Source organism: Carassius carassius, chromosome 18 (assembly GCF_963082965.1).
Source record: "Carassius carassius chromosome 18, fCarCar2.1, whole genome shotgun sequence".
NCBI lineage: Eukaryota > Metazoa > Chordata > Actinopteri > Cypriniformes > Cyprinidae > Carassius > Carassius carassius.
Genome location: NC_081772.1, coordinates 7,267,506 through 7,293,276, shown reverse-complemented (window position 1 = coordinate 7,293,276; position 25,771 = coordinate 7,267,506). Strand labels below are relative to the sequence as shown.

General features: G+C 38.5%; 1 protein-coding gene across 1 annotated transcript; it reads left to right on the top strand.

Annotated features, from left to right (window-relative positions):
• The first annotated feature begins 1,891 nt into the window (after positions 1-1,891).
• On the top strand, positions 1,892-24,449 carry LOC132092241 (protein stum homolog). Its single transcript, XM_059498404.1, has 3 exons — positions 1,892-2,177; positions 16,985-17,164; positions 23,598-24,449. The coding sequence occupies exons 1-3, from the start codon at positions 2,009-2,011 to the stop codon at positions 23,630-23,632; spliced, it is 384 nt and encodes a 127-aa protein (XP_059354387.1). The 5' UTR covers positions 1,892-2,008; the 3' UTR covers positions 23,633-24,449.
• Positions 24,450-25,771: the final 1,322 nt, after the last annotated feature.

Here is a 25,771-nt window from a genome sequence, read left to right as displayed (position 1 = left end):
TTAAACAGCAAAACCTAAAAAATAAGCACTTATGACCAGAAATACTGTTTTGAACAACTAGTAGAGCTAAATACATGTATTTATTAACCATCAACAAGGCCATCTAGTGTTTAAGCAATGGAATTGCATATGAATATTATCTTTCTGTCCACCAAATGCCTCTAATTTAAAGCGTGCCTCTTTGCACTGGAATTTAAACCTAAATACTACAGTTATTGTAGTATAAATAATAACCATATTAGAAAATGTTATATTTCAAATGGTCATTCATGGATCTTAATTATTGCGCATATTATTTAGTACCATGATCTCTTCAAATTAACTAAACAGGACTGAGTTAACATGTAGTACAGTTATTTTATTGGTTAAAAGTTACACTTAATTGTTTAGTCACATTTAACTGCCAAGGAGGAGTATGAGAACATAATGCTGTTCCATTTTCCAGTATAAAATGCTATTGTCATTAGTCATCATAGTCATTAGTCATCATAGTCATTAGTCATCGTAGTTATCCATGCATAATTAATGCACTTTATGTGTTACAAATTACTAGAAATCGCTGCAAATATAATGAAACTACTGTCTGTCCCATTTAATACATTTCAAACATATTGACTAAACGTTTAGTTTAGTACTATTGATAGCTCCATGAACCACGTGACCGCGTGCCGGTGAGATCAAAGCATGTTCTGGTACAGCGAGTTTACTCTGCAATATGCAGTGGGATATACATATAAAATATGTTGCATTATTTGTCTACTAGATAATACCTGAATGGCAAAATTAATGCAGTGTCTTAAAATCCTGTCAAAGCTAAGGATATTCAGTGAAAACAGTTGGCGTTGTTCATTGGTCGGGCATCGACCAATAAAATGTCTTCATTCGCACCAAAGCCCCGCCCCCAGCTCTGCTCTCTCACATCTGCATATACAAGTGCACAAGTGAGTTTTGCAACAGAATAGCGCAAAAAGAGTAGCAAAAGTCAGAGCGCTAGGATTTGAACTTGTACTTCCAGATCTGAGAGGTTGTAAGTGCCGACTTGACGTTGTGCAGCGAAACTGAAGTAAAGTGCAAAAGTAAATATGTAGTAAACATGTGTGTATGTCATTTTCTTTGTGTGAATGTCATTCTACACATTTGTAACTATTAATCTACAACTTCCAATTCAAAACACGGGTGTTTTGATCATTGTCTGTGTGTGCAAATTGAAAGATTCAACTTTTCACATCAGAGCTGTGAGTGTAAATTTTAATTTACAAATACAAATATTAATATGACAAGTTCTCACATTCAGATCTTCAACCTCTCGAGTTTAGCTACTGATTTACCTCCATACTTCAGACCCACAGCTGCTGACACAACAGGCCCAGATGGTTTTGATTTGTCGTTTGGTTCATTGTGACGGCTCTGGCTTCTGATGGCCTTTTGAGTCAAGGTGCAACACATCGCCATTTTCAGAAACTGTCAGTGACAGGCCATGGCTCACCAAAGACTATTCTTCTGTATAAACAGCAAGTGAATTTTCCAAGAGGAGGCAAAGGGAGAATGTGGTTTAAAAGGGGAAAATAAAATCAACAGGACAAAAAATAAACACAATTTATATTTTTTTAAATTATCTAATAATTGTATCATTTTTTTTAGTAGGCTAATAATTGTTCAAGAGCAATACCGGCAGATAAAGTTTCAGAAGAAGTAGGTGATATAAAATTCTGACAGCGAAACACTGAGCATAAACATTTACTGGATATCAGTAATATTTCGAGCAATCGGTATAATCCAGTTATAATCTGTCGATTAAATCTGTTAAATTCACCACTGTGCCTTTAAATCTATTGTGTAACGACCTACTATTGCTCACTGACACAGTAGCAAAGACAGTAGTAAGTGTGACGCCTACCGTTCACTGCGCGCACTCATTTCAACACAAAGCTTGCGCTCGCGCCTGATAGTGTCCAGTACAAACCAAAACAAGGATTTCAAGCTTTGTAATTGTTTAGAAAATCGGGAAATGGACCAGAAAGACACAGAAATGAACGAAAAAGGAGTTTCTTCTTCTACCAGCGGAGTTGTTGTTCAAGTCAGGGAAAAGAAAGGAGCTTTACGCGCTGCCATCCCCTATATGCCTTTCCCAGTAGCTGTCATCTGCCTGTTCCTCAACACATTTGTGCCCGGACTGGGTGAGTACGAGGAGGAGATTCGCTCATATACACACAACCACCGGCGAGATATAACACTACACCCGAAACGAACTGCATTCCATCAACAAGTTCATTCAGTACGCGCTTAAGTCATTTAAATTTCCTTAAAAACTTACATTCTTATACAGTTTAAGTAATACATAGGTATATTATATTACTTATACTTTTTGTTTATGCTTTCCATTTGTGATTGGAATGTATAAATACTTTGAGCAAGGCTTATTTTATTTGTTTCATTCATGCATTCCTTCATGTGTTTCTATTTTTTGGGTGATATTTTTGTATATGGGTCAGTGACGTGAGGTTATTTTTTTTGTCAGTGTCTATTACTTTCCACAACAAAACAAAAAAATGCAGTTCATGCAAACAAATGGATTCACCTTCATTGAAAATGTTTTCAATTTCTGAATTAAAATCTATTTTTATGTGTTTGCGGGGCATGAGGTCACCCATGTGGGTGGTACAATGATGAAAAAGACTCATCAAAAGGCTGAAAATCTCAACAGGATGACCTTTGAGTATGTTGGCTAATGGTGTTATTATTGTTTAGGAAAATGGATAAAAGTGACAGAAGCAACATGCAGAAAGCCATTTTTGTCATGTGAAATTATATAATGAATCGTGAAATTATATCATAAACAGGAAATTATATCATGGTTAGTTCAAGTTGTCAAATGGTAAAACCCAAAGAAAATGCTATAATATTTCGGCTGGTGATTTAAAAATGCATGATATAATGATTAATATGCTTACACTGTAGTCAAAGTGTAAGAAATATATGTTATTACCTAATTTACGTTTAAGTCATTTTTGTTAAATTGCTTTTAAAAAATGAATAAAATCAATGTTAATTAAAATATTATATTTCTAACATCCTGACATATGTGTTTTAAACTTGATTATTTTTTATGATCATAAACGACCTTATTTCTTATTGAGCCACAAAGCACAAAAATACACTTGGATTATCTGGATGGTAACAGGAACAGATCGTGTTTTTCACTGACATTTAAGTCAAGATTCAATTCGATTTTTTTTTTTCAGCTCATGTCCAGTTTTTGAAGTGTGGTAACAGATCCATCACCAGATCCATACCAGAACAGTTAATCAAGAAGATCATAAATAAATTTCATCCACTCCATTACCCTGATTAATAACTTGACCTTTTCTCCTTCCTAGCCAGTCCATTTGTCCAACTTGATATTTTCATTTCCAACTTGATTCTCGGTCATGTTAGTTCAGTCTAAGTAATTGTTCATCTCTGGTATTTTTTCATGTATGTGATCAGCTTGTGTGACTGTCTTTTTTCATCTAATATGCCTCTTTTCTTAATTGCCAATAGATTATGCAATGATGTCAATCTTCAAAGACCAAATGGATCATTTGAAATAGTTCTCTTTAATAATTTTAGTGACACTACACATTTAAAGCATCACTTTTTAGCTTGCAATTTTCAAAGCATAAAAGCACACATGGCAGAAGAATATTGATCTCCCTTATGTCTAGTAAGGCTGGGAAGCATGACCTCAGGGAATGTCTTTGAAATATGCTAGAAATAGTAACAAAAGAATACTCCTTGTTATTTTGCACCAAAGTCTTTCAATTCAAAAGCATTTTGCTGAAACTTTACTCTGAACACTTCTAATCTGAGCTAAGTGTATCGTCTTGATAGGTGAGCGGATACCCTTTGGCTCCCTCGTCTTTTATGGATCATGCAGTACATCAGATATCTCTTCCTTTTAACCCCACAGTTATGGATACTTACACAGACACAGATTATCTATTTAATTCGGATTTCAAATTTTTTGGGATATATTTAGATATTTTGGATGTATTTATTCAGTTTATTTAGATGCATACAAATATTTAACATATAACTAAGACAGTTTTTAAAATACATTTTTAAATGATATTTAGTACCCCAATTCATTGTTAAAAAAATAAACATTTAAACTGTGGTTGTCATAACTTTTTTTCATGAAAATTTATTAAAACATGCAATAAATGAGACATCAATAACAGGTTTGTGGATTGAGTGTCTTTTCTGAGGTAAATGTAATGTTACGTAACACATTGACGGATTATATGAGATGTGATACATTTAAATAGTTGTACATTTATATATATATATATATATATATATATATATATATATATATATATATATATATATATATATATATATATATATATATATACATTCTGATGATCATTCATTTTTATTTTATACTATAACTAGTAGAAAAAGAAAGAAATGATTTGTTCGTCTCTACAGTGCCACTTGAACTGCGGAGCTACTGCAATCGGTCATGTCACATTATTTTGATATTGGTTTGTCAAAATGTGAATCAATTAAAGGTGCATTGATTTCTGAGAAACACTCTTGAAAGTGAATTGGACAAAGCACCAAAACACACTTTAGTAAGTAAATAGCATGTTTGTACATTTGGGGCGGACCTTTCAAGACAGCTATGATCCTTTGGTAGGGGCGTGCTTGTACTGGTGATTTCATATAACAACAGCGTTTTCTTAGAAATTACTTACTGCACCTTTAAAATCTGGTACTAAATATTGTCAACCCAGCCCTACTTTTTTTGTGCTGATACCAGGGCATGGGAAATATGTGGCTCCTCTATGGGATCTTTGTCCAGACTTATGCATCCGGGACATTTGCAGAGCTTAGATCAATCTCTGACAGTTGCAGTTAGATTGAACATACAGTATTCAACCTGGTGACTGCATCACTCAGTCACTTGTGGCCCTCTGGTATTTGTGTCAATATTGGTTTCATCCATCAGGATAGCCCTATTGGACCTGTGCCTCAAGTCATCTCATCTTGCAGTCCACTTTAGCATAGCCTTTCCTCCTCAAGTTTCGGCCAGTCCCTCTGGAGTCTGGAGGACATGGAGTGCTTTTGGAGGACGCAAGCATTCAGTATGAAACATGCATTCTGCAGGCAGTTATGTTCTTGTCTCGTATCATCTCTGCACAGGGGTATGTTTTACTGAGCTCCTGTCTGCTGTGGAGTTGCTCATACATAAACTAAAGTGGAATATTATGACAAGAGAGCCCATGTTTGGATGACGATGATGAAGGGAAGATGCCAGTAGCCAAATGGGGCTCTCTTGAGCACACTGTCTGCACTCGTGTTGTCAGAGACCATTACCACTCTAGTTAGAGAGTCATGCTTGACAACATGCTCTCCTCAACTTTAATTGCAGATACTTTGCAGGGCATGTGTTGGGTGCCAGATGAATTTAGATTAAAATCATCAAATCATGCTAATTTGCATGTGCAAACATTGAGGGTGTTATTAATAGATTTCATGTCAAAACAATGACGGAGCTGGGCATCTGGGTGCTTTACACTAATAATGCAATAAGCATACTTTTAAATAAGTTGCTTCAGATGCTGCAACCAAACAAACCTAAAAATGTTTTCTTCTGACAATTTGGAATTTGAATGAAGTAAAAAAGAAATTTGTAACTATAAATTTGATCTAAAACAGCAAAGTTTATTAGGACAAACTTTGAATTTTGCTGTTGGATGGATGGATGGCTTAATATCATATTATATTTAATAAATTATCTTTTGTGGACCAGGGTGGAAGAACTTCATATCCCAGACTGCATTGCCTGTGTTGAATCTCTGTGAACTGCAGTTTAGTAAAACTCTCTAAACAGTTTTTTTCTATCCAACACTGCAGATTTAAAATTAAATTGCTACATTGGACTCAAACCTCCTGACTGGCATCTTTTTTCCTTTATGATGTCAGTCATTCTGAAAATCTGTGGCATCAAAATTATTTTGACAGTTGGATTCACAGCTGTTTTGTTTTAGGCTTGCATGCTCATTTGTTCAGGCATACAAGAAAAATCTTGTTTTATTTCGCTTTGTGTGGAACAAAATGTAACCTTTTCAAAAATATATTTGGTTTAGATGTAATCGGATATAGAGGGAATTTCATCCGAAGAAATTAGTTTCTCAATGTCTAAAAGAGGAAAACTGGTGATTTTTCATCTTGCCCTGGTATGAATCTGGGAGGTTTTTTCACAAGGGGAAAAAATATAAATTTTGTGGTGAGCATGCAGATTTCTGGCATTTAATACATACAAAGGAAGATTAATAAAATAATAAAATATTCTTCTAAGCTTTCCATTTTTAGTTCACAAATAGAGGGAAATATGTAGTGAACATCATACAAACCCTTGTTTGAAATGGAGTATCATTTGAAATGTGAGTGTTTGAAGTGCAAAGAAAAGACAAAAGTCGACCACTTCAGATGCATTTATGCATTCAGAAAACAGAAACATTTCGTGAGATATTTTTACCCAACCAGGAATGTACAGTAAATCACAGTAACCACAGTTTTGACAGAAGTCTTTTTACTGATAACCCTGGTAATAATAAAAAGTTGGTTCATGGTCTTCTACTGGTTTAACTGGTTGGCCAGCTGGTTTAGGTGCAGATCAGAATGGTTTAAACTATTTGTGTTGCTCATGTCGATGCTATCCCAGCACTCTTTGAACTAAACCTATCACTTTAGCCCTGGTGCTCTTCTAGTTTCCATGACAGCAGATACTAGCAGAAGCCTGCCTGCCTGTCTCCGCTAAGATTGAAAGAGGTAGATACTGTAATGCAAATTAATTCAGTCCATGAGTGTCCTTCAAAGTGCACATAAACAGGCAAAACAATTAAGTATGGTCATATTGAATAATATTTTAAGCAGACGGAATTACAGAGAAAAGAAACAGACATTCAGAAGAGCCTGTGACTGTCAGGCAGAGGACTATTGTATAGGACCTTAACTCTCTTGTGGATTCAAGCTAAAAATAAACTGACTGCAGAGGTCAACAGTGTAGTGGTGCTCTAATTTGGTGTTTTTACTTTACTCTTTTCATTGTGTTAACATATTCAAAGCTTTGCAATGCAAATTTAAGATGAGTCTGAAATCAAATACATTTTTAAGTATGTACGAAGTTCAATTAAGAACTTTCCTCTCAGCTTTTGATGATGTTCCATGGGTATATATTTATGTTTGTGGCAACAGATAGTAGACCACTGAGCACTGTAACCTCTAATTTTATACAGACGGTCTCTTTAAAATGAGATGACATCATTCAGAGACTGTTATTGGTCTCATTTTTAATACAGCTGCACTGTGGCAATCAGCAGAGACACCCGATAACAAATTACACTAATGCTCTTGCTTCAGATTACATAAGATTTGCAGTGTGATTAATGACCAAGTCTACATTAGCAATAAACGGTAAATTAGTGAACAGAAAAATTTGATTGTATGATTTGGCAATAAGGCACAAGTTCATTTCAAATTGTAACTTTTGGGGAAATGAAAATGACTCAAGTTTTTCCCCTTATGAGGTTTTTCATACAACAAAATGTTCTAGCATGATTTTTAATCATTTTGATCTTCTCAAGGCTCAGTCACTCCAAGTGAAATTGTCGCTTTAAAGGCTGCATGTGAGCCTGATAAAAGACAGTGTTTACCCAAATGACTCTCTCTGAGGAATGGATTGAACAGCCAGTAAATGACTGATGAGTAATCAGCTCCTCGCAGAATGGCTGAAAACTGCGATGGCTGCAGGCAGTCAGACTGACTTTGTTGTGTCTCCTCGCAAGCTGTCTTGGCTCTCATCCTTGAGCTGTTTTAAATAGAGGCTGCAGAGCTGTTATGGAATTTTAAATTTCTTTAGGCCTACCTTGAGGCCAATCCTTCACCTAGCTTTCAAAATGACTGTTATACATGAAGCTCTCGGGCCTTTAGTTGCCACCTGTGGTCCAAACACAGCGTGCATGGTTAATGTTAGAGAGGTGCTGTGTGTACACAGTGTTTGATTTTCTCCATATGCATTTAAAAAAATAAGACATACACTTCCACTAGCTTACAAAAACTAACATTTACTTGATTCCTGTTTTCATTAACATTTTCGAGCCATGGATTCCCTCAAAAAAATACACACAATCATATGCTACTGGCTTATTTAATCAAAATACAGCAAAACAGTAATAAAATATTAAATACATGTAATTTATTGCTGTGGTAGCAAAGCTGAATTTTCAGCATCATTACTCCAGTCTTCAGTGTCATGTGATCCTTCAGAAATCATTCTAAAATGCTGATTTGCTGCTTAAAGAAAATATTTTTTTATTATTAGTAATGTTGAAAACAGTTGTAATGCTTAATATTTTTGTGGAGAAGGTGATATATTTTTCAGGATTTTTTTATTAATATAAAGTTAAAGTAAATAAACAGCATTTGTTTAAAATAGAAATCTTTTATAACATTATAAATGTCTGTACTGTCACTTTCATCAATTTAATGGGTCCTTGCTGAATATAAGCATTCATTTATTTTAAAATTTCTTTATTTCTTACTTACCCCACACTTTTTACTCATAAATCAAAAACTACTATTGTAAAATAGAATTTCAGAGTCGCAAATTAGCCTTTCAGGTTGGATTATGAAGTGATGGCAGTTGTATGGTCTTTTGTGAATGTTTATTCCTTATTGCAAAAACTTCAATATCTCTATGAAGATTTTGAATAGTGTTATAACCTCTTTAGGCTCTCTCCTGTTTTATCCAATGGTTTGACGAAACATGCTTTCTGACTTGAAGAAACTCAATCAATGTGTGCAATCAACAAGTGAGGAGTCTTGTGAATGACTTCCTGAAAAATACTGAATGGTGCATCCACTAGTATCCAGTCTGAAGACGATGGAAAATGGGAGAGAAGAAAACTGAATTCCATTCCTTGCAGCCTCAAGGGTCTACACAATTATGTGTGTACAGTGCATAGGTTTAAAACACCCTAGAGTACTAAAAAATTACATCGGCACCCAAGAACCTCCACACACACACTCTCCTAGCAACATTTGTCTCTTTCAGAAGAAAAGGAACTGAATGGGATAATTAACCTCCCACACTGGCAATGGGGCGCATATGAGGAAGGCTGAGGAAAATTATAGTGATTGTGAGCCTAATGTGCAGGGACTAGGACCCCTCACCACCCTACTGTATCTTATCTTCAAGCATCCCTTCTTCATAGAGAAAAAAAAGTGTGAATGTGTTCATGTGATGTGGCCGTCTGGTGTGGCATATGCAAGCAGACAGTGGCCTTGGTTTCCAGTGCTGTTTCCAAGCAGTTTGACAGGTAGAAAGCATTGTTGACACCCTGATGTGAGGTTGTACAGTTGATTTGTCGTGCGTGTGTGTGTGTGTGTGTGTGTGTGTGTGTGTGTGTGTGTGTGTGTGTGTGTGTGTGTGTGTGTGTGTGTGTGTGTGTGTGTGTGTGTGTGTGTGTGTGTGTGTGTGTGTGATAATATGGTGGAGTGGGGGTCCTTGCCTCATTCACTTAAATTAGGCTGCTACAAACACCCAAGGCTCTGTTTGGCATGACCTGAGCAGTGTTAACTCAACCATGCTGACGGAAATAGCAACGGATGGGTGGCAAAGCAAGATTCAGGACAGAAGAACTGGCTCCCTTTCGATTCATTGTGAATTTATGAACCCTAGAGTAAGCTGAATTGGAATTTAAATGATAGGAAGATGAATTAAAAATATATATATGTCAAAGAATAATGAAAATAACACATGTACTGCATTCTGGTAAATGATGTTCTTTCATCCTGGTCAAAAGTTGATCTGTCTGACCGTCTGTTTGTCTGGTCATCTGTTTGTCTGCCTGTCCATCCGTCTGTACATTTATCAATTTATATTCAACATATTTCAATTTGATTTCAGTTTATATACTGTATTCACTACCACTAAAAAGTTTGGTGTCAGTAAGATTTGGTAAAAAAAATTTATACTTATATTCAACAGTGACAAGTGACAAAAAATACATTTATAATGTTATAAAAGATTACCATTTCAAATAATTGCTGCTCTTTTGAACATTCTGTTAAGCAAAGCCTGAAAAAAATATCAGTTTCCACAAAAATATTAAGGAGCACAACATGATGATGATAATAAATGTTTCTTGAGCACCCAATCAGTATATTACAATGATTTCTGAAGGGCCATGTAAGACTAAAGACTGGAGCATTCATTCATTTGTTTGTGGCTTTTGAAAATTCAGCTTAAAAATTAACAGGAATAAATTACATTTTTAGAGGTATTATTTCATCTAGGCTTACTTCAAGGGCTGCATTCACCAGTCAAGCAACTGCCTTGGAGAAGAATGAGAACGCTTACACATATCTCCTCCTCAAGTCAAGGGACTTAGAAAATTATGCCTTTTTCCACTTCCTACATTCGCTCAGTAATTTTCTTGGTGTTTATTGTAAGCTGTCTGCTTTTAGGCGCAGTTCTGTAAGTGTATTGTTTGTATATCAGCCGTGCGAATAAAACACTGTGAAAAGTAATTTTTTTTACCCTTCTCTACTTGCAAAGCCCCTTCCAAAAGAGGTTCTGTCCCAGTTCTTCTCAATAACAGCTAAACATTTCATAGCAGCAGACTGATAACTAAATAACAGGCTGTATCCGGGCTGAATAAAGAACATTTAAGGAGACTCATCAGTTTTGTGGGATATGCTAATGTTCGGCTGCTGTCCTCCCCATTAGAATCTATTATTGTGATAACACTAGTGCTTGCTCGCTCAGACTCCTTCAGTGTGACTTATGCTTATCGGCCTTACAAATATGGAAAGCTATTCATAACCTAATTGCTAAAAGCAATGAAAAATGTATCTTGTCTTGGCAGGTTACAGTACCATGTTGGTTAAAGTTCCCAAAAGTTCCCAAAGACTCTTCTTCAGACAAGTCCTACAGATCTGTGGAAGATCAGAAAAGCATATTTTAATATTTTTTTATATATATTTAACCAAAGCTGATGTCATTCATAACAAACCAATAGCTAAATAGCTATTTTTGTTCACATTCAGTCTGACTCCATCCAGCTATAAAGCGCAGTTTTAATCTTCCAGTCAATTAAAAGTTAAAACCAGTCCCTGCCCTTATTCTTGTTAAATTTCCTTTTTTACTTGTAAATACATTTTAATAATAAATACATAATAAAAAGGTACATTTGCGCTAACTTTAAGTTCCCTTTCAAGGGAACTTCGAACTGCGTCCTCTGAGGGGACACTATGGGGAACACCTCGTCGTGACCCGTGTCTGAAGCATACTTTGAAAAACGCCAACGTGTTGGCCGGCGACAGCCTCTGACGTCACTACCAGCGCGACTATAAATATGCGCCCGTAGGACCCGTCAATATCTTCTTCGTCTTCAGTTGACTGTTTTGTTTGAAGCGTGCATCTGAGAAACGACCAAAACGGTAAGAGCGATCTATTACTGTTTTCATCATGGCTTCCACTAGCAAGGCGTTTAGACAGTGTGTGCATCCGTGTCAGCGTTATCTGACACCCGATGACACGCACACTCTTTGTGTCTCTTGTTTGGGCGAAGAGCACGCGCGCGATGTCCTTGAGGGGGCGGTCTGCGTGCACTGCGAGCGTTTCTCTCTGAGAAAGCTCCACTCTCGTTTGTCTCTCTTTTCGAGGAAAGAGGGACAGCCATCTGGATCCCGCGGCTCAGGTCCCGCCGTTGCCGAGGCACGGAGGAGAATGAGCTCGTGGGGATCACAAATGGATCTCGCTGAGGGGTGTAGAGAGGGACCTTCCTTTTCACACTCTCCGGCGGCGAACGAGAGCGAACTTCGGGAGGCAGATGTGGTATCATTAACCCATTCTGACACTGAAGTTAGTGCTCTGCTGGGTTCTACCCAGGAAGAGCAGGAGATGTCTGAGAGTGGTGAAGAAGCTGAGGCTGAGCCTTCTCAATCCTCCTGTCCCACGTATGAGGAGCTGTTAGAGGTTATGGATCGCGCCACGGCAAAATTAGATTTGCCATGGAAGCATGCCAGCAAGGTGGCGCCACGAGGTCGCCTCGCTGAGCGGTACTTGTCTGACCATAGCCCTCCAGCCCAGGTGAGCCTTCCATTCTTGCCTGACTTACATGCAGAAGTCGAAAAGGAATGGAAGAGGCCGTTTTCCTCTCGCATCCACCGGTTTCAGCATACGAGCTATGCTAATATCGAGGGCTTGCATGAGAACGGCTATGAGAGGATGCCCCCTGTAGAAGAGACGCTGGCTTGCTATCTCTCTGTGGGGCAAACATCCTCTCTTAAATCTCCCGCTTTGCCATCTAAGCCCCTCCAAGATACATCCCGCTTAAATGGCAGGTCATACGCGGCAGCCGGTCAGGCTGTGGCTTCACTGCACACGATGGCGGTGCTCCAGGCCTACCAGGCTGACCTGCTGAAGGACCTGGATACAGGTGAGGGCCTTTCACCTGACCAGGTAGCCGAGCTGCGCCGCACCACAGACCTCTCTCTCCGAGCTACCCAGCAGGCCGCCTCCGCCATGGGCAGGTCTATGGCGGCCATGGTGGTGACGGAGAGACATCTGTGGGTGAACCTGGCTGACATCGGGAAGGAAGAAAGGGGGTTTCTTCTCGATGCTCCGGTCTCGCCTTCTGAGCTTTTTGGTACCTCCGTCAAGATGGTAGTCGGGAAGTTCAGGGAGGCAAGGGCGCGCTCAGCGGCCTTTAAATCCTTCATTCCACGAAGGTCCAGGTCCGAGCCCGAGCAACTCAGGGGTCCTGGCCCATCTCGATCTGAGGGTCGTTGAAGGGCGCAGAAGGCTAGTGTTGCGGCTCGCGCTCCTCCCCCGCCTAAGGGCAGGGGCAAGAGGAACCGCGGGTCACGGAGCGGTAAGCAGGGTCTGAGGGACGTGATTCGGATGAGGCAGCGTCCTCGCCCCGGGTCAGAGCGGTAGGATGACCTAGTAGCTCCGGATGTTTTTAACCTCTGTTTTTTGTCCTCCCCTGCCTAATTCCCCTGTAGCCACCAGCTTTCCACCTGATCGAGGTTAGGTGGACGGTCTCTCACATAACAGTCTCCTTTCTGGACCTATGATGTTTTGGTTGGTTCTATGTTCATAGCAACCGCCTTACTGACGGTCCGGACCAGAAGGGGGCGCCCCGCAGCGGGACTCCAGTACAGGAGGGTGGGTGAGTAGGTAACCCTTGCTCTACCTGTTTATGGACGTTATGTTGCTGGTGGTTATATGTCTACTAACAATCTCTGTGAGTTTCCTTTACAGTAGCTAGGTGGCCAAAGAATTGGCACAGCACTGCAGGGAATTCCATAGATGTCCGTCCAGGTCACCCTGAGGGGCCGCCTGGCGCATCCGGGGAGGTGGTGGTTACGGCAAGAAGCTCTGTATTTACTGCCTCAGGTGATGCTCCCCTCGCCTAGAAAAGAGGGTTGGAGCTCACCGCTCCCGTGCGATCCAGCGCCTCTGCGATGCTTGGGAACCTCTCTGTACACACGCTTGCCTGTGTACTTTCTCAAAGCCACATAGTGGTCAGTGTGCACGTTAACGCTTTGCGCACTGTCTGAAATCCACGTAAAGTGGTAAGTGTGCACGCAAGACTCTGCGCACTTTCTGAAATCCACATAAAGTGGTAAGTGTGCACGCATGACTTTGCGCACTTTCTAAAATCCTGTATGGTAGGGGTTACGCGCTTCGCTTCGTTCCCTTTCTTGTGATGATTAGCCCTGGGTTCCATGGGCTTCATTCAACCAGTGTGTATTTGTTATACACCTCAAGCATCGCTTCCCTTAACATGAGGGGCTGGGTGGACTCCCACATATTGTGGTTATCAGGTGGTAGGCTTCATCAGGCCTCCCTGATGGTGAGCTCCCACATACTGTGGTTGCCAGGTAGTAGGCCTCACCAGGCCTCCCTGGAGATTTGGCTCCCACATACGGTGCGTCTCCACTAAATAGCATATTGTGGTTTTCAGATAGTAGGCTTCACCAGGTCTCTCTGAAGGTGAGCTCCCACGTTCGGTGGTCGCCAGGTAGTAGGCCTCACCAGGCCTCCCTGGAGATTTAGCTCCCACATACTATGCGTTTCCACGGAATAGCATGTTGTGGCTTTTTCAGATAGTAGGCTTCACCAGGTCTCTCTGAAGACGAGCTCCCACATACTGTGGTTGCCAGGTAGTAGGCCTCACCAGGCCTCCCTGGAGATTTAGCTCCCACATACTATGCGTTTCCACAGAATAGCATATTGTGGCTTTTTCAGATAGTAGGCTTCACCAGGTCTCTCTGAAGACGAGCTCCCACATACTGTGGTTGCCAGGTAGTAGGCCTCACCAGGCCTCCCTGGAGATTTAGCTCCCACATACTATGCGTTTCTACGGAATAGCACATTGTGGTTTTCAGATAGTAGGCTTCATCAGGTCTCTCTGAAGACAAGCTCCCACATACTGTGGTTGCCAGGTAGTAGGCCTCACCAGGCCTCCCTGGAGATTTAGCTCCCACATATTGTGCGTTCCACTAAATAGCACATTGTGGTTTTCAGATAGTAGGCTTCATCAGGTCTCTCTGAAGACGAGCTCCCACATGCTGTGGTTGCCAGGTAGTAGGCCTCACCAGGCCTCCCTGGAGATTTAGCTCCCACATACTGTGCGTTTCCTAAAAAACGAGCTCCCGCGATTTGTGGTTGTCAGGTAGTAGGCCTCACCAGGCCTCCCTGGAGTTGAGTTCCATATTGCTTTCAGTTTCCACTGAGGTGGTTATCTGTCAACAGATAGTAGGCCTCTCTAGGCCTCTCTGTAGGTGAACTCCCACATATTGTGGTTATCAGGTAGAAGGCTTCACAGGCCTCTCTGAATGTGAGCTCCCACATACTGTGGTTGTCAGGTAACCTTTCAGTACACACGCTTGCCTGTGTACTTTCTCAAATCCACATGGTGGTCAGTGTGCACGTTAACGCTTTGTGCACTGTCTGAAATCCATGTAAAGTGGTAAGTGTGCACGCAAGACTCTGCGCACTTTCTGAAATCCACGTAAAGTGGTAAGTGTGCACGCAAGACTCTGCGCACTTTCTAAAATCCTGTATGGTAAGGGTTACGCGCTCCGCTTCGTTCCCTTTCTCGGGATGATTCGCCCCGGTGTTCCTTGGGCTTCATCCAACCGGTGTGTACTTATTGTACACCCCAAGCCCCCTGAACTTGGGGGGGCTGTGTGGGCAATTCTCGGGTAGTTCAGCAGCGCTCCCCTTTTCTGAAAGGGTCACCTATGAGCATGCTGCTCGGAGCTCGGAGTCTTCCTCTCTTGGGAGACTGATTCCCGGTTCTTCAGAGCGCTCCAGTACCACATACTGTTTGAGACGCTCTGTGAGAGCAGGCATCCTGCTGGGGCAGGGGCTGAGGCCTCCAATTGCTCTGCTCCCGGGCCATTCTTCTACGAGCTGCTCTGACAGAGTCCCACGAGAACCCCTCCTTAGAACAGTATTTTAAATCCATGTTATGGTAAGTGTGCACGGGAGTCTTTGCGCACTTTCTAAAATCCACATTGTGGTAAGTTCGCACGCTAGTCTCTGCGTTCTTTCTAAAATCCCTAGATGGTAAGGGCTTCGCGCTGCTGCTTCGTGCCCTTTCTTGAGTTGGTTTAAGCCCCGTTCATCTTGGGCACCACTCCACCTAGGTATCCTCGGATACCTATCTAGAACAGGGCGCCGCTACTAGAGTGCTGTGGGGACAGCCCTTTTGGCAGGTTTTTGCGAAAGCTAGCAGTAGCCCCCTGTGTGACAGGCAAAGACTTGGTAGAGGAAAGTGCCAGGCTTTTAGCCGTATCCCTTTAAAGGAATCTCTGTGATTCCATGCCTTTAGCTCTACCCCGGGCCAGGGCCCTACAGGATAAGTTGGGTATGTAGCTTAGGCCTTTGGCCGTAAGGGATAATGTCATAAGGCAGCTGTCAGACCGTCCCAGGGGCGACTCCCGGTGAAGAGAAAAGCGGTAGAGTTGGTACTTAGTGTTTGCCATGATTCTGGTCTGCACTCCCCTCAGCATGGCGGCGTGGGTATACTGTTCCCCATAGTGTCCCCTCAGAGGACGCAGTTCGAAGTTCCCTTGAAAGGGAACGTCTCAGGTTATGAATGTAACCATGGTTCCCTGAGAGGGAACGAGACACTGCGTCCTCTAGCTCCCTGCCATGCTTCGGACGCAAGCTTCACGAAGAAGATATTGACGGGTCCTACGTCGCGCTGGTAGTGACGTCAGAGGCTGTCGCCGGCCAACACGTTGGCGTTTTTCAAAGTATGCTTCAGACACGGGTCACGACGAGGTGTTCCCCATAGTGTCCCCTCAGAGGACGCAGTGTCTCGTTCCCTCTCAGGGAACCATGGTTACATTCGTAACCTGAGACGTTCACCTTAATCAAGCAAAAATGAAAATCCTGTTATTATTCACATTCATATTGTTCTAGAAATTTTAAAGATTATTGATATTTTTGAGATATTGTTCACACAGCAACAGTTCATAATGAATATTGTCTAAAAAAGACAAAAAGGAAACATATTTGTATTCCATATGACTTGTGCAGTATTGTAAGTTATCAGAAGTGTGATGATAGACCAAAATGTACAATATTTTAAACACAGTACAAACATTGATTTCATCCAGACCACAGATGTAAGAAAAGCTACAGGCATATCTGACACTGACTGCTATTAAAATCATCATGTTAATTTATTTCCAAGCTCCTCTGTTAATATTTTATGCCATGTTTATGTCTTGATCTTTCTGTAATGTACAATATAAATCACACCATGATGAATGATATCATTACAGCAGGTGGTTTTAAGCTGAGATCAAGACTGAGGTCATATTGCATGTGTTAACCATTTTAACCACAGAAGAGGATCATATCGTCCCATGCTGAAAGAATTTCACTGTATTTTTGTGACAGGTACATTCGTCTCAGCCTTCACGGTTCTGTGCGGAGCGAGGACAGATCTTCCCGACAGGCACATGTGCTGTGTTTTCTGGCTGAACATCGCAGCTGCCTTCATCCAGATCATCACAGCCATTGTCATGGTGGGCTGGATCATGAGCATATTTTGGGGAATGGACATGGTCATTCTGGCAAGTGAGTATTCCTCGATAATACCACTACAAGCACTTTTTATATATATATATATTTTTGGTTGTCATGGAAGATCATATATATTAGCACATATATATGTTTTCTTGTGGAACCCAAGAGTATTAACCACTTTAATACAACCCGAATTCCGGAAAAAATGGGACGTTTTTAAAATTTTAATAAAATGAAAACTAAAGGAATTTCAAATCACATGAGCCAATATTTTATTCACAATAGAACATAGATAACGTAGCAAATGTTTAAACTGAGAAATTTTACACTTTTATCCACTTAATTAGCTAATTTAAAATGTAATGCCTGCTACAGGTCTCAAAAAAGTTGGCACGGGGGCAACAAATGGCTAAAAAAGCAAGCAGTTTTGAAAAGATTCAGCTGGGAGAACATCTAGTGATTAATTAAGTTAATTGATATCAGGTCTGTAACATGATTAGCTATAAAAGCTTTGTCTTAGAGAAGCAGAGTCTCTCAGAAGTAAAGATGGGCAGAGGCTCTCCAATCTGTGAAAGACTGACGTAAAAGAAAGAAAGACGTAAAAAAATTGTGGAAAACTTTAAAAACAATGTTCCTCAACGTCAAATTGCAAAGGCTTTGCAAATCTCATCATCTACAGTGCATAACATCATCAAAAGATTCAGAGAAACTGGAGAAATCTCTGTGCGTAAGGGACAAGGCCGGAGACCTTTATTGGATGCCCGTGGTCTTCGGGCTCTCAGACGACACTGCATCACTCATCGGCATGATTGTGTCAATGACATTACTAAATGGGCCCAGGAATACTTTCAGAAACCACTGTCGGTAAACACAATCCGCCGTGCCATCAGCAGATGCCAACTAAAGCTCTATCATGCAAAAAGGAAGCCATATGTGAACATGGTCCAGAAGCGTCGTCGTGTCCTGTGGGCCAAGGCTCATTTAAAATGGACTATTTCAAAGTGGAATAGTGTTTTATGGTCAGACGAGTCCAAATTTGACATTCTTGTTGGAAATCACGGACGCCGTGTCCTCCGGGCTAAAGAGGAGGGAGACCTTCCAGCATGTTATCAGCGTTCAGTTCAAAAGCCAGCATCTCTGATGGTATGGGGGTGCATAAGTGCATACTGTATGGGCAGCTTGCATGTTTTGGAAGGCTCTGTGAATGCTGAAAGGTATATAAAGGTTTTAGAGCAACATATGCTTCCCTCCAAACAACGTCTATTTCAGGGAAGCCCTTGTTTATTTCAGCAGGACAATGCAAAACCACATACTGCAGCTATAACAACAGCATGGCTTCGTCGTAGAAGAGTCCGGGTGCTAACCTGGCCTGCCTGCAGTCCAGATCTTTCACCTATAGAGAACATTTGGCGCATCATTAAACGAAAAATACGTCAAAGACGACCACGAACTCTTCAGCAGCTGGAAATCTATATAAGGCAAGAATGGGACCAAATTCCAACAGCAAAACTCCAGCAACTCATAGCCTCAATGCCCAGACGTCTTCAAACTGTTTTGAAAAGAAAAGGAGATGCTACACCATGGTAAACATGCCCCGTCCCAACTATTTTGAGACCTGTAGCAGAAATCAAAATTGAAATGAGCTCATTTTGTGCATAAAATTGTAAACTTTCTCAGTTTAAACATTTGCTATGTTATCTATGTTCTATTGTGAATAAAATATTGCCTCATGTGATTTGAAAGTCTTTTAGTTTTCATTTTATTAAAATTTAAAAAACGTCCCAACTTTTCCTGAATTCGGGTTGTACTTTTATAGTGTTTATTTGGTTTATTTATTCATATATAGGCCTTTGCTGGACATTTTTAGCCATTATAAACTGTTGTTAAACCAAATAAATAAATGTAATAAATTAAATTCTTAAAATAATTCTCCTTTCGTGTACCAATAAAAAAATAAAATAATAATAATGTCTAAAAATAATTAATAAATATGAATTTTAATCACACTATATGCACTTTAGGAAATCAACGCTCATGATTGCACAGACCTCTTTTTAATGATCTCCAGCAAAACTGGAACATTAAATTTAGTAAATTTAAAAGAAAAGGATAATTCACCCAAAAATGAATATTCTGTCATTACTTACCCTCGTGTTGTTCCAAAACCATATAACTTTCTTCCTTTTTTCTGTCAAATACGGAGCCCCACACATGCATGAAAAAATAAATAAATCCTGCACACGATTTACTAATTTGTTCCCTCGATGTACTAAAATGTGCACACGATTACTATTTCATTTCCTTGATTTGCTTAATCATCCGCACAATTTACTTATTCGTTCTCTCAATTTATAAATCATGTACACGATTTATTGAAGTGACATACAGCCAAGTATGGTGACCCATACTCAGAATTCATGCTCTGCATTTAACCCATCCAAAGTGCGCACACACACACCCTGAACACACACACACCATGGCCACACACCCGGAGCAGTGGGCAGCCATTTGTGCTGCAGCGCCCGGGGAGCTGTTGGGGGTTCAGTGCCTTGCTCAAGGGCACCTCAGTTGTGGTATTTCAGGCCCGAGACTCGAACTCACAACCTTAGGGTTAGGAGTTATACTCTCTAACCACTAAGCCACGGCTTCCCCAAATTTAGCAAATCGAGAGAACGAATTAGTAAACTGTGCAGACAATTTTATAAATCTTTTATAAATTTATTTATAAATTTATAAATGATTTAGCCTACTTTGTTCCTGTATGCCATGTGCGGGGCTTTGGAACGACATGAGGGTGAGTAAATGATGACAGAACTTTCCTTTTTGGGTGAACTTTCCCTTTCATATGTGTAGTAAGTGTAAAAAATGACAGGATTTCAGCAGTCACCCTGCTGTGGGCCATAGTGAGCTCCGTTCATGTTCAACCTCACATGTTTCTCACTCCTTCTAATATCACCTCCGCCTTCCAGGGCTGTAGAAGGTGCCAGAATCCTTTGAACAATGACTATTAGAGCGGTCTGCTGGTAGGAGTGGATTGAAAGCTCTGCAGTAATTGTTCTGTGGAGGCGGACGAAGCAACTCACAGAACTTTGTCATGTGTTTTTCCTGTGGAACGTTTGTAGCATCATTAAATGTTTAAACACATATGATTCAAAATTCTAATCTATTATTTAATTATTTTGCTACAACCTTTTGGATTGGAAGTGTCTGAAGGTAGGTGTAATATTTGACTTTTGTCTTGTCGCAACTTATAGTCAGACCTGTCTCAAATATTATAAAACATAGCATTGGCTACATACATACTGCAGCTACACTGCAAAAAAATGTGTTTTGTTATGAACGCAATGTTTCTTTGTTTGCAACATTTGCAACCTCAATAATGTCTAGGAATATAAGGCCTTTATCATTAATTATCATTAAATATTACAAATGTAAATGTTTGGATGCAGCAAATGTTAGATAAAAAATATTATTATTTTAATATTAGTTTCTTGTTCACAGACATGAGACACATCAATAATCCCTTTATTTACCTAATAAAAATAAAATATGTTATTATAAACAGAATGCAGCATATGTTACATATTAAAGTCAGTATTTTAATATATTTTGAAATCTAATTTATTCATTTATTCAAATTTTTTGTTTTTGTTTTTTGCAAACATAAATTCATTTAGTTATCCTTTCTCATCTGAATTAGCTTCTTATTCTGGATCTAGATTTCTATATATCTGGTTATGGCCACAGAAAATGATTCATATATAACGCAAAAAGACCCTTTCATTTTATAAAATGAAATTAAATTGTGACAAAACATTCAAGAGTTGTGTTGCATTAGTTCTTTTGAATTAAATAGATCTGTAAAAAATCTCTTATAAACTGGATTTATTTCTTTTACTGAGCTTGTTGCAATGTATTATGAGTTTGCCTTTTCCACTAATGGATTCAATATGGCTAAAACAAAGTAATTTAGCATAATTAAGTTTCATACTTTTATACACATTTAATGATATATAAATATATAACTATTCATAGACATGAGATGCCAAAACATCTCTATCATTATGACAAACTATGCTGATTTTTTTAACAGAATGATCATTTAGGGGATTCATTCTTGCATTTAAATATCAAATAATAGTCAAATCTGCAGTGTGTATGTAACCCTTAAAAAATATGTGATGAATGTTACTAATGAAAACCAATCTAAATGCAATAAAAACATGGTAAAATCCTAAAGTAGCATAACACAATAACATATTTGACACATGTCTGCTGTCCTCACAGTTTGGTCACTCGTCTCAGCCCGTCATCACTACCCATGCTGCAAGCTCGGCTTCTCTCATTCTGTTTATTCTGATCCATCTCGCATAATGTGCCTCCCACCACTTGCCATATGCCAGTCTCCTCTCAGTCTGTTTGATCCACTTTTTGTCCATTAAATGCCAGTAGAACCATAGTGCTCATTAGAAAAGAAGCTTTGCCAAAGTGCGACTTAATACAGAGACTCCTTCAGTCGCACGAGACCTTTGACCGGATCTTTCAGCAGCCTTGGCTTTGTTGCACAGCAGCCTTTAAAGTAATAGTTCACCTCAGAAAGCATAATCCAAACCTGTATGATTTTCTTTCTTTTCATGAAACACAAAAGGTTTATTTTGAACAATGTAGGGATGAAAGGATCTGAGAAATGAACAATGAGGCTAATATAATAAGATTAAATAAGGAATAGTGGAAATATAAATAAGTATAGGATCATTTTAAGTCATACAGTAGCATTATGGACTGTTAATAACCTGAATAACTGAGTTAGTGAGAGTCATTTAGACCAGTTTTGTGAACTGGATCAACTGATTAAATGAAGAGATTTGAATACATTTTTTTATAAAAATCATTTTCATCGTACTGAAAATCATTTTCTTTAAGAAAGAAAGTAATTCGGGTTTGGAATGAATATTAACAAATAACTAAAGTTGTTCATCCATTTAATTATATTTACCTTAAAGTGTGCAGTACAGTTTACTAAATGGCTTGCATGCAAAAAAGAATTGGCAAGTTATTTGAAGCGTGGGTCTTGATCATTTGAAAGCTTTAATGCATTGAGTCATCTGCGTTATAATGCAATGCTTTAAGAAGGTCATGACTCATTAATCTATTCCCATTCTACATCTCATTATAAATACTGTAAGATAAAGCAAAATGGGTGATATTTTAGTGCACAGATAAGACTGCTTTGTCAGCTGATCCAGTGCTCTAAAATCCAAACACCACTAGGCGTTTTCAAGGTGATATATATATATGAAAACCGAACTGAGTCACCCCATATATATATATATATAACTGAAACTTATATAAAAATATAAAAAATAAAGTTTCATTCAAATAGTATATACATAATACTAAAACAAATATTCTTTATTTTATATATATATGTATATATATATATATATATATATATATAGGCATGCTATGCTTTCAAATTTTCTTTAGGCTTTTTGTAAGAAATAAAACAGTTATTTGGTTATATACAGTATATATATATATATATATATATATATATATATATATATATATATATATATAATATATACATATATATATATATATATATATATACATATATATATATATATATATATATATATATATATATATATATATAAAATAAAGAATATTTTTTTTAGTATTATGTATATACTATTTGATGTGCTTTTAACATTTTTATTAGATTTTGTAAATATTTATATTTATCATTAATTTATTTTTATTTCAGTTTTAGTATTTTTTTCCTTAAACTTATTTTGTTTTAGTTAGTTGTAACAGTTAGTAACAGTTCTATTTTTTTTTCATCTGATATTTATTAATTTATATTATACAACTACAGTAGTACCTAAAAGCGATCAGTTACAATGGCAGATATTTAACCATTAGGCCAAGCAATCCATATTTATTCATTTCAACTATTCAAGTTGCCCTTGTACACGATACCATTCAAAAGTTTGGAACACAATTCTTTTACTTGTCTTATTCAATTTTCTTTTATTCAGATAGTATGCATTAAATTGATGCAAAAGTGACAGTAAAGACACTTAAAATGTTTCAAAAGTTTCAAATAAATTATGGTTTGCACAAAAAAGATTTAGCAGCGCAACTGTTTTCAGTACTGGATAATAATAAGAAATGTTTGAGCACCAAATCATATTAGAATGATTTCCGAAGGATTATGTGACACTGAAACTAGAGTAATGATACTGAAAATTCTGCTTTGCCCTCACAGGAATAAGTTACTTTTTGAAATATATTAAATATATTTTGAATTGTAATACTATTTCACAATATTACTGTTTTTACTGTTTTTTTTATCAAATGAATGCAGCCTTGGTAAGCATAAGAGACTTTCAAAAACATTAAAACATATTGCCGACCCAAGTAGTGTAAATATACAGTACTAGCTGTCTTGTGAACTCTGATGCCCGTGTACTTTTAGGCTACAGGGAGCAGGCCACCCCTCAGCAGCTCTGATTGCTGTCCTCCAAACCTTATCTTGAATGTGCACCATTCTCCTGTGCTGTCCGGCCAACATGAATGGGAGCTTTGAGACAGCCCTCACATGGCCTGGGAGATCCAGGGATTGATCACATGCAGATTCTCACCCCAACTCCTGCTACTTCCTGTCAGGTACTGCATTAAGGGCACCTGACTGCTGAAGGACAGCAGAAGAGCATGACCATCTGTGAATATCTCCAAAAAAACATCTACATGTATGTGCCGAACACGTCCGTTACCTGTCAGGGAAACCGATCTTAATCGTACTCTTTAGTCTTAATGTATGTATTAAATTGACCAATATACACTATGGACATTTGCAGTTTGTAAACTAAATATTTGTTAAAAAGCTTTGAGGTTTCTAATGAAGTAGCTGAAAGAATCTTAAAGGAACAGTTCACCCAAAAATGAAAAACTGTTATTATTTACTCATCCTCATGTCTGTTCATATAAAATAAAAATGAAAACATTTTTGGGTGAACTATCCTTTTAATATTTTGCTTCCTACAGAGCACTATGAAAACATATTACACTGAATGTTTATATGTCATGTGCATTACAGTGTCTCCAGTATTTCTTTATAGTATGCTGTGTTTTTATTACTCAAATTAAGGCCTTACAAATCAGAAAGTGTGTATTATATTCTGCACAAATACATCACTTGTTATTGTCAGTCTATTAGTCTTAAATACCCAGAGACCATCATCCAAAAACATAAACTTTTTGTCCAGTAATTATCTGTTGTTGAGTAAAACAGCCAAGTATTGGTGAATCATGGTAAGCCAGTTGTCATAGTGATAATGTAAAATAATGTAAATTAAGTGCAAGTTATTTTTATGTGACCAACATAAGAGAAAGGCACGGCACAAATTGAAAAGTTCAAAACAATGTGATTTAAATCTGACATTGACAAATTAAACAACAATTTAAAATGATAGCAGCAATTGAGCAAGCAGAATTTGTGCTCTTGCTAAGTGTGCGATATATTCGGAAATAAATGTAAGCCCCAAAAATGAGGTACTCTGAACTGGTTTGTAATCTATTACTCACACTGAAGAGTCTCATATTTCATTGAGTCTCTTTTTTTGGATGTTATTAATAGATATTTGCTGGTCTCTGGTGTGAATGTGTGCTGTGAATGTGTTTGAGGATTTGTTGTAAAGATGGACAGAAAGTGAATTAGTTGTGTAAAGTTGTGTGCTGTTATGGTTCATGCTGCCTTTCAAATACAAACAACATAATCCAAGTCCAAAAGCATATATATAGGACAGCCAAACATATGTTAAGCACACTTAACACAATGATAAGTGTCAGAAGTACCATATCTAATAAATTCTGCTTTTAATAAGTGTCATTTTGGTGTCTTGTTTTGTTTTCTAATTACAATCTAAGAAATATGTATTGTGAAATTGTGTTTTATTTATATCAAAGTCATCTTTTAATTACCACAGAGCATCAGAACCAACTAGTTGTAACCCAATATTTGTTTGCCTGGATAAAAAAAAAATATTGTCATATTGTGAATTATTTATTTGAATTTTAATAAGAAATTTGTTTGTAATCCCAATCTGGTTTTAGAAAAATGTGTAGATTTATCTTTGTGCACATATGTTGTGTCTACATAACATAGATAAACTCTGTCCCCTAAAAACCTACTATCATATTTTTCTGCGGTTTTTCTCCCTCTGGCTCTAGGGTTATCTCAGACTCTGTTTCCAAAAGCATAATCATTTGCCTCCAAATAAGGCTGTTCCTCATGCAGTTGGGCATGTATTCTGTCTTCATATACCTTTTCCCTGCATTCCTCTAGTCTCGCTGGTTTTTCTTGCCTCTCGTGATAAAACCAACCAAAGGCACTGCGAATAGTTTCAGTTAACACTTTAATGTCATGTGTATAGCCATGCTTGTAAAACCAAACACTTTCATGATCTACATGCCAGACAAACTGTTCTCTACCATGAAGACTCTTATGAACCATACTGAACTGGTTTACAGCTGAAGAGAGATGGGTAAATGAAAAGATTCTGAGGTTTAGACTAATGTGGCCCCTATCTATATAGACATCTTTAATCACTCCCTGTCCACATCCACCATCCCAAAAAAAAAAACAATGTG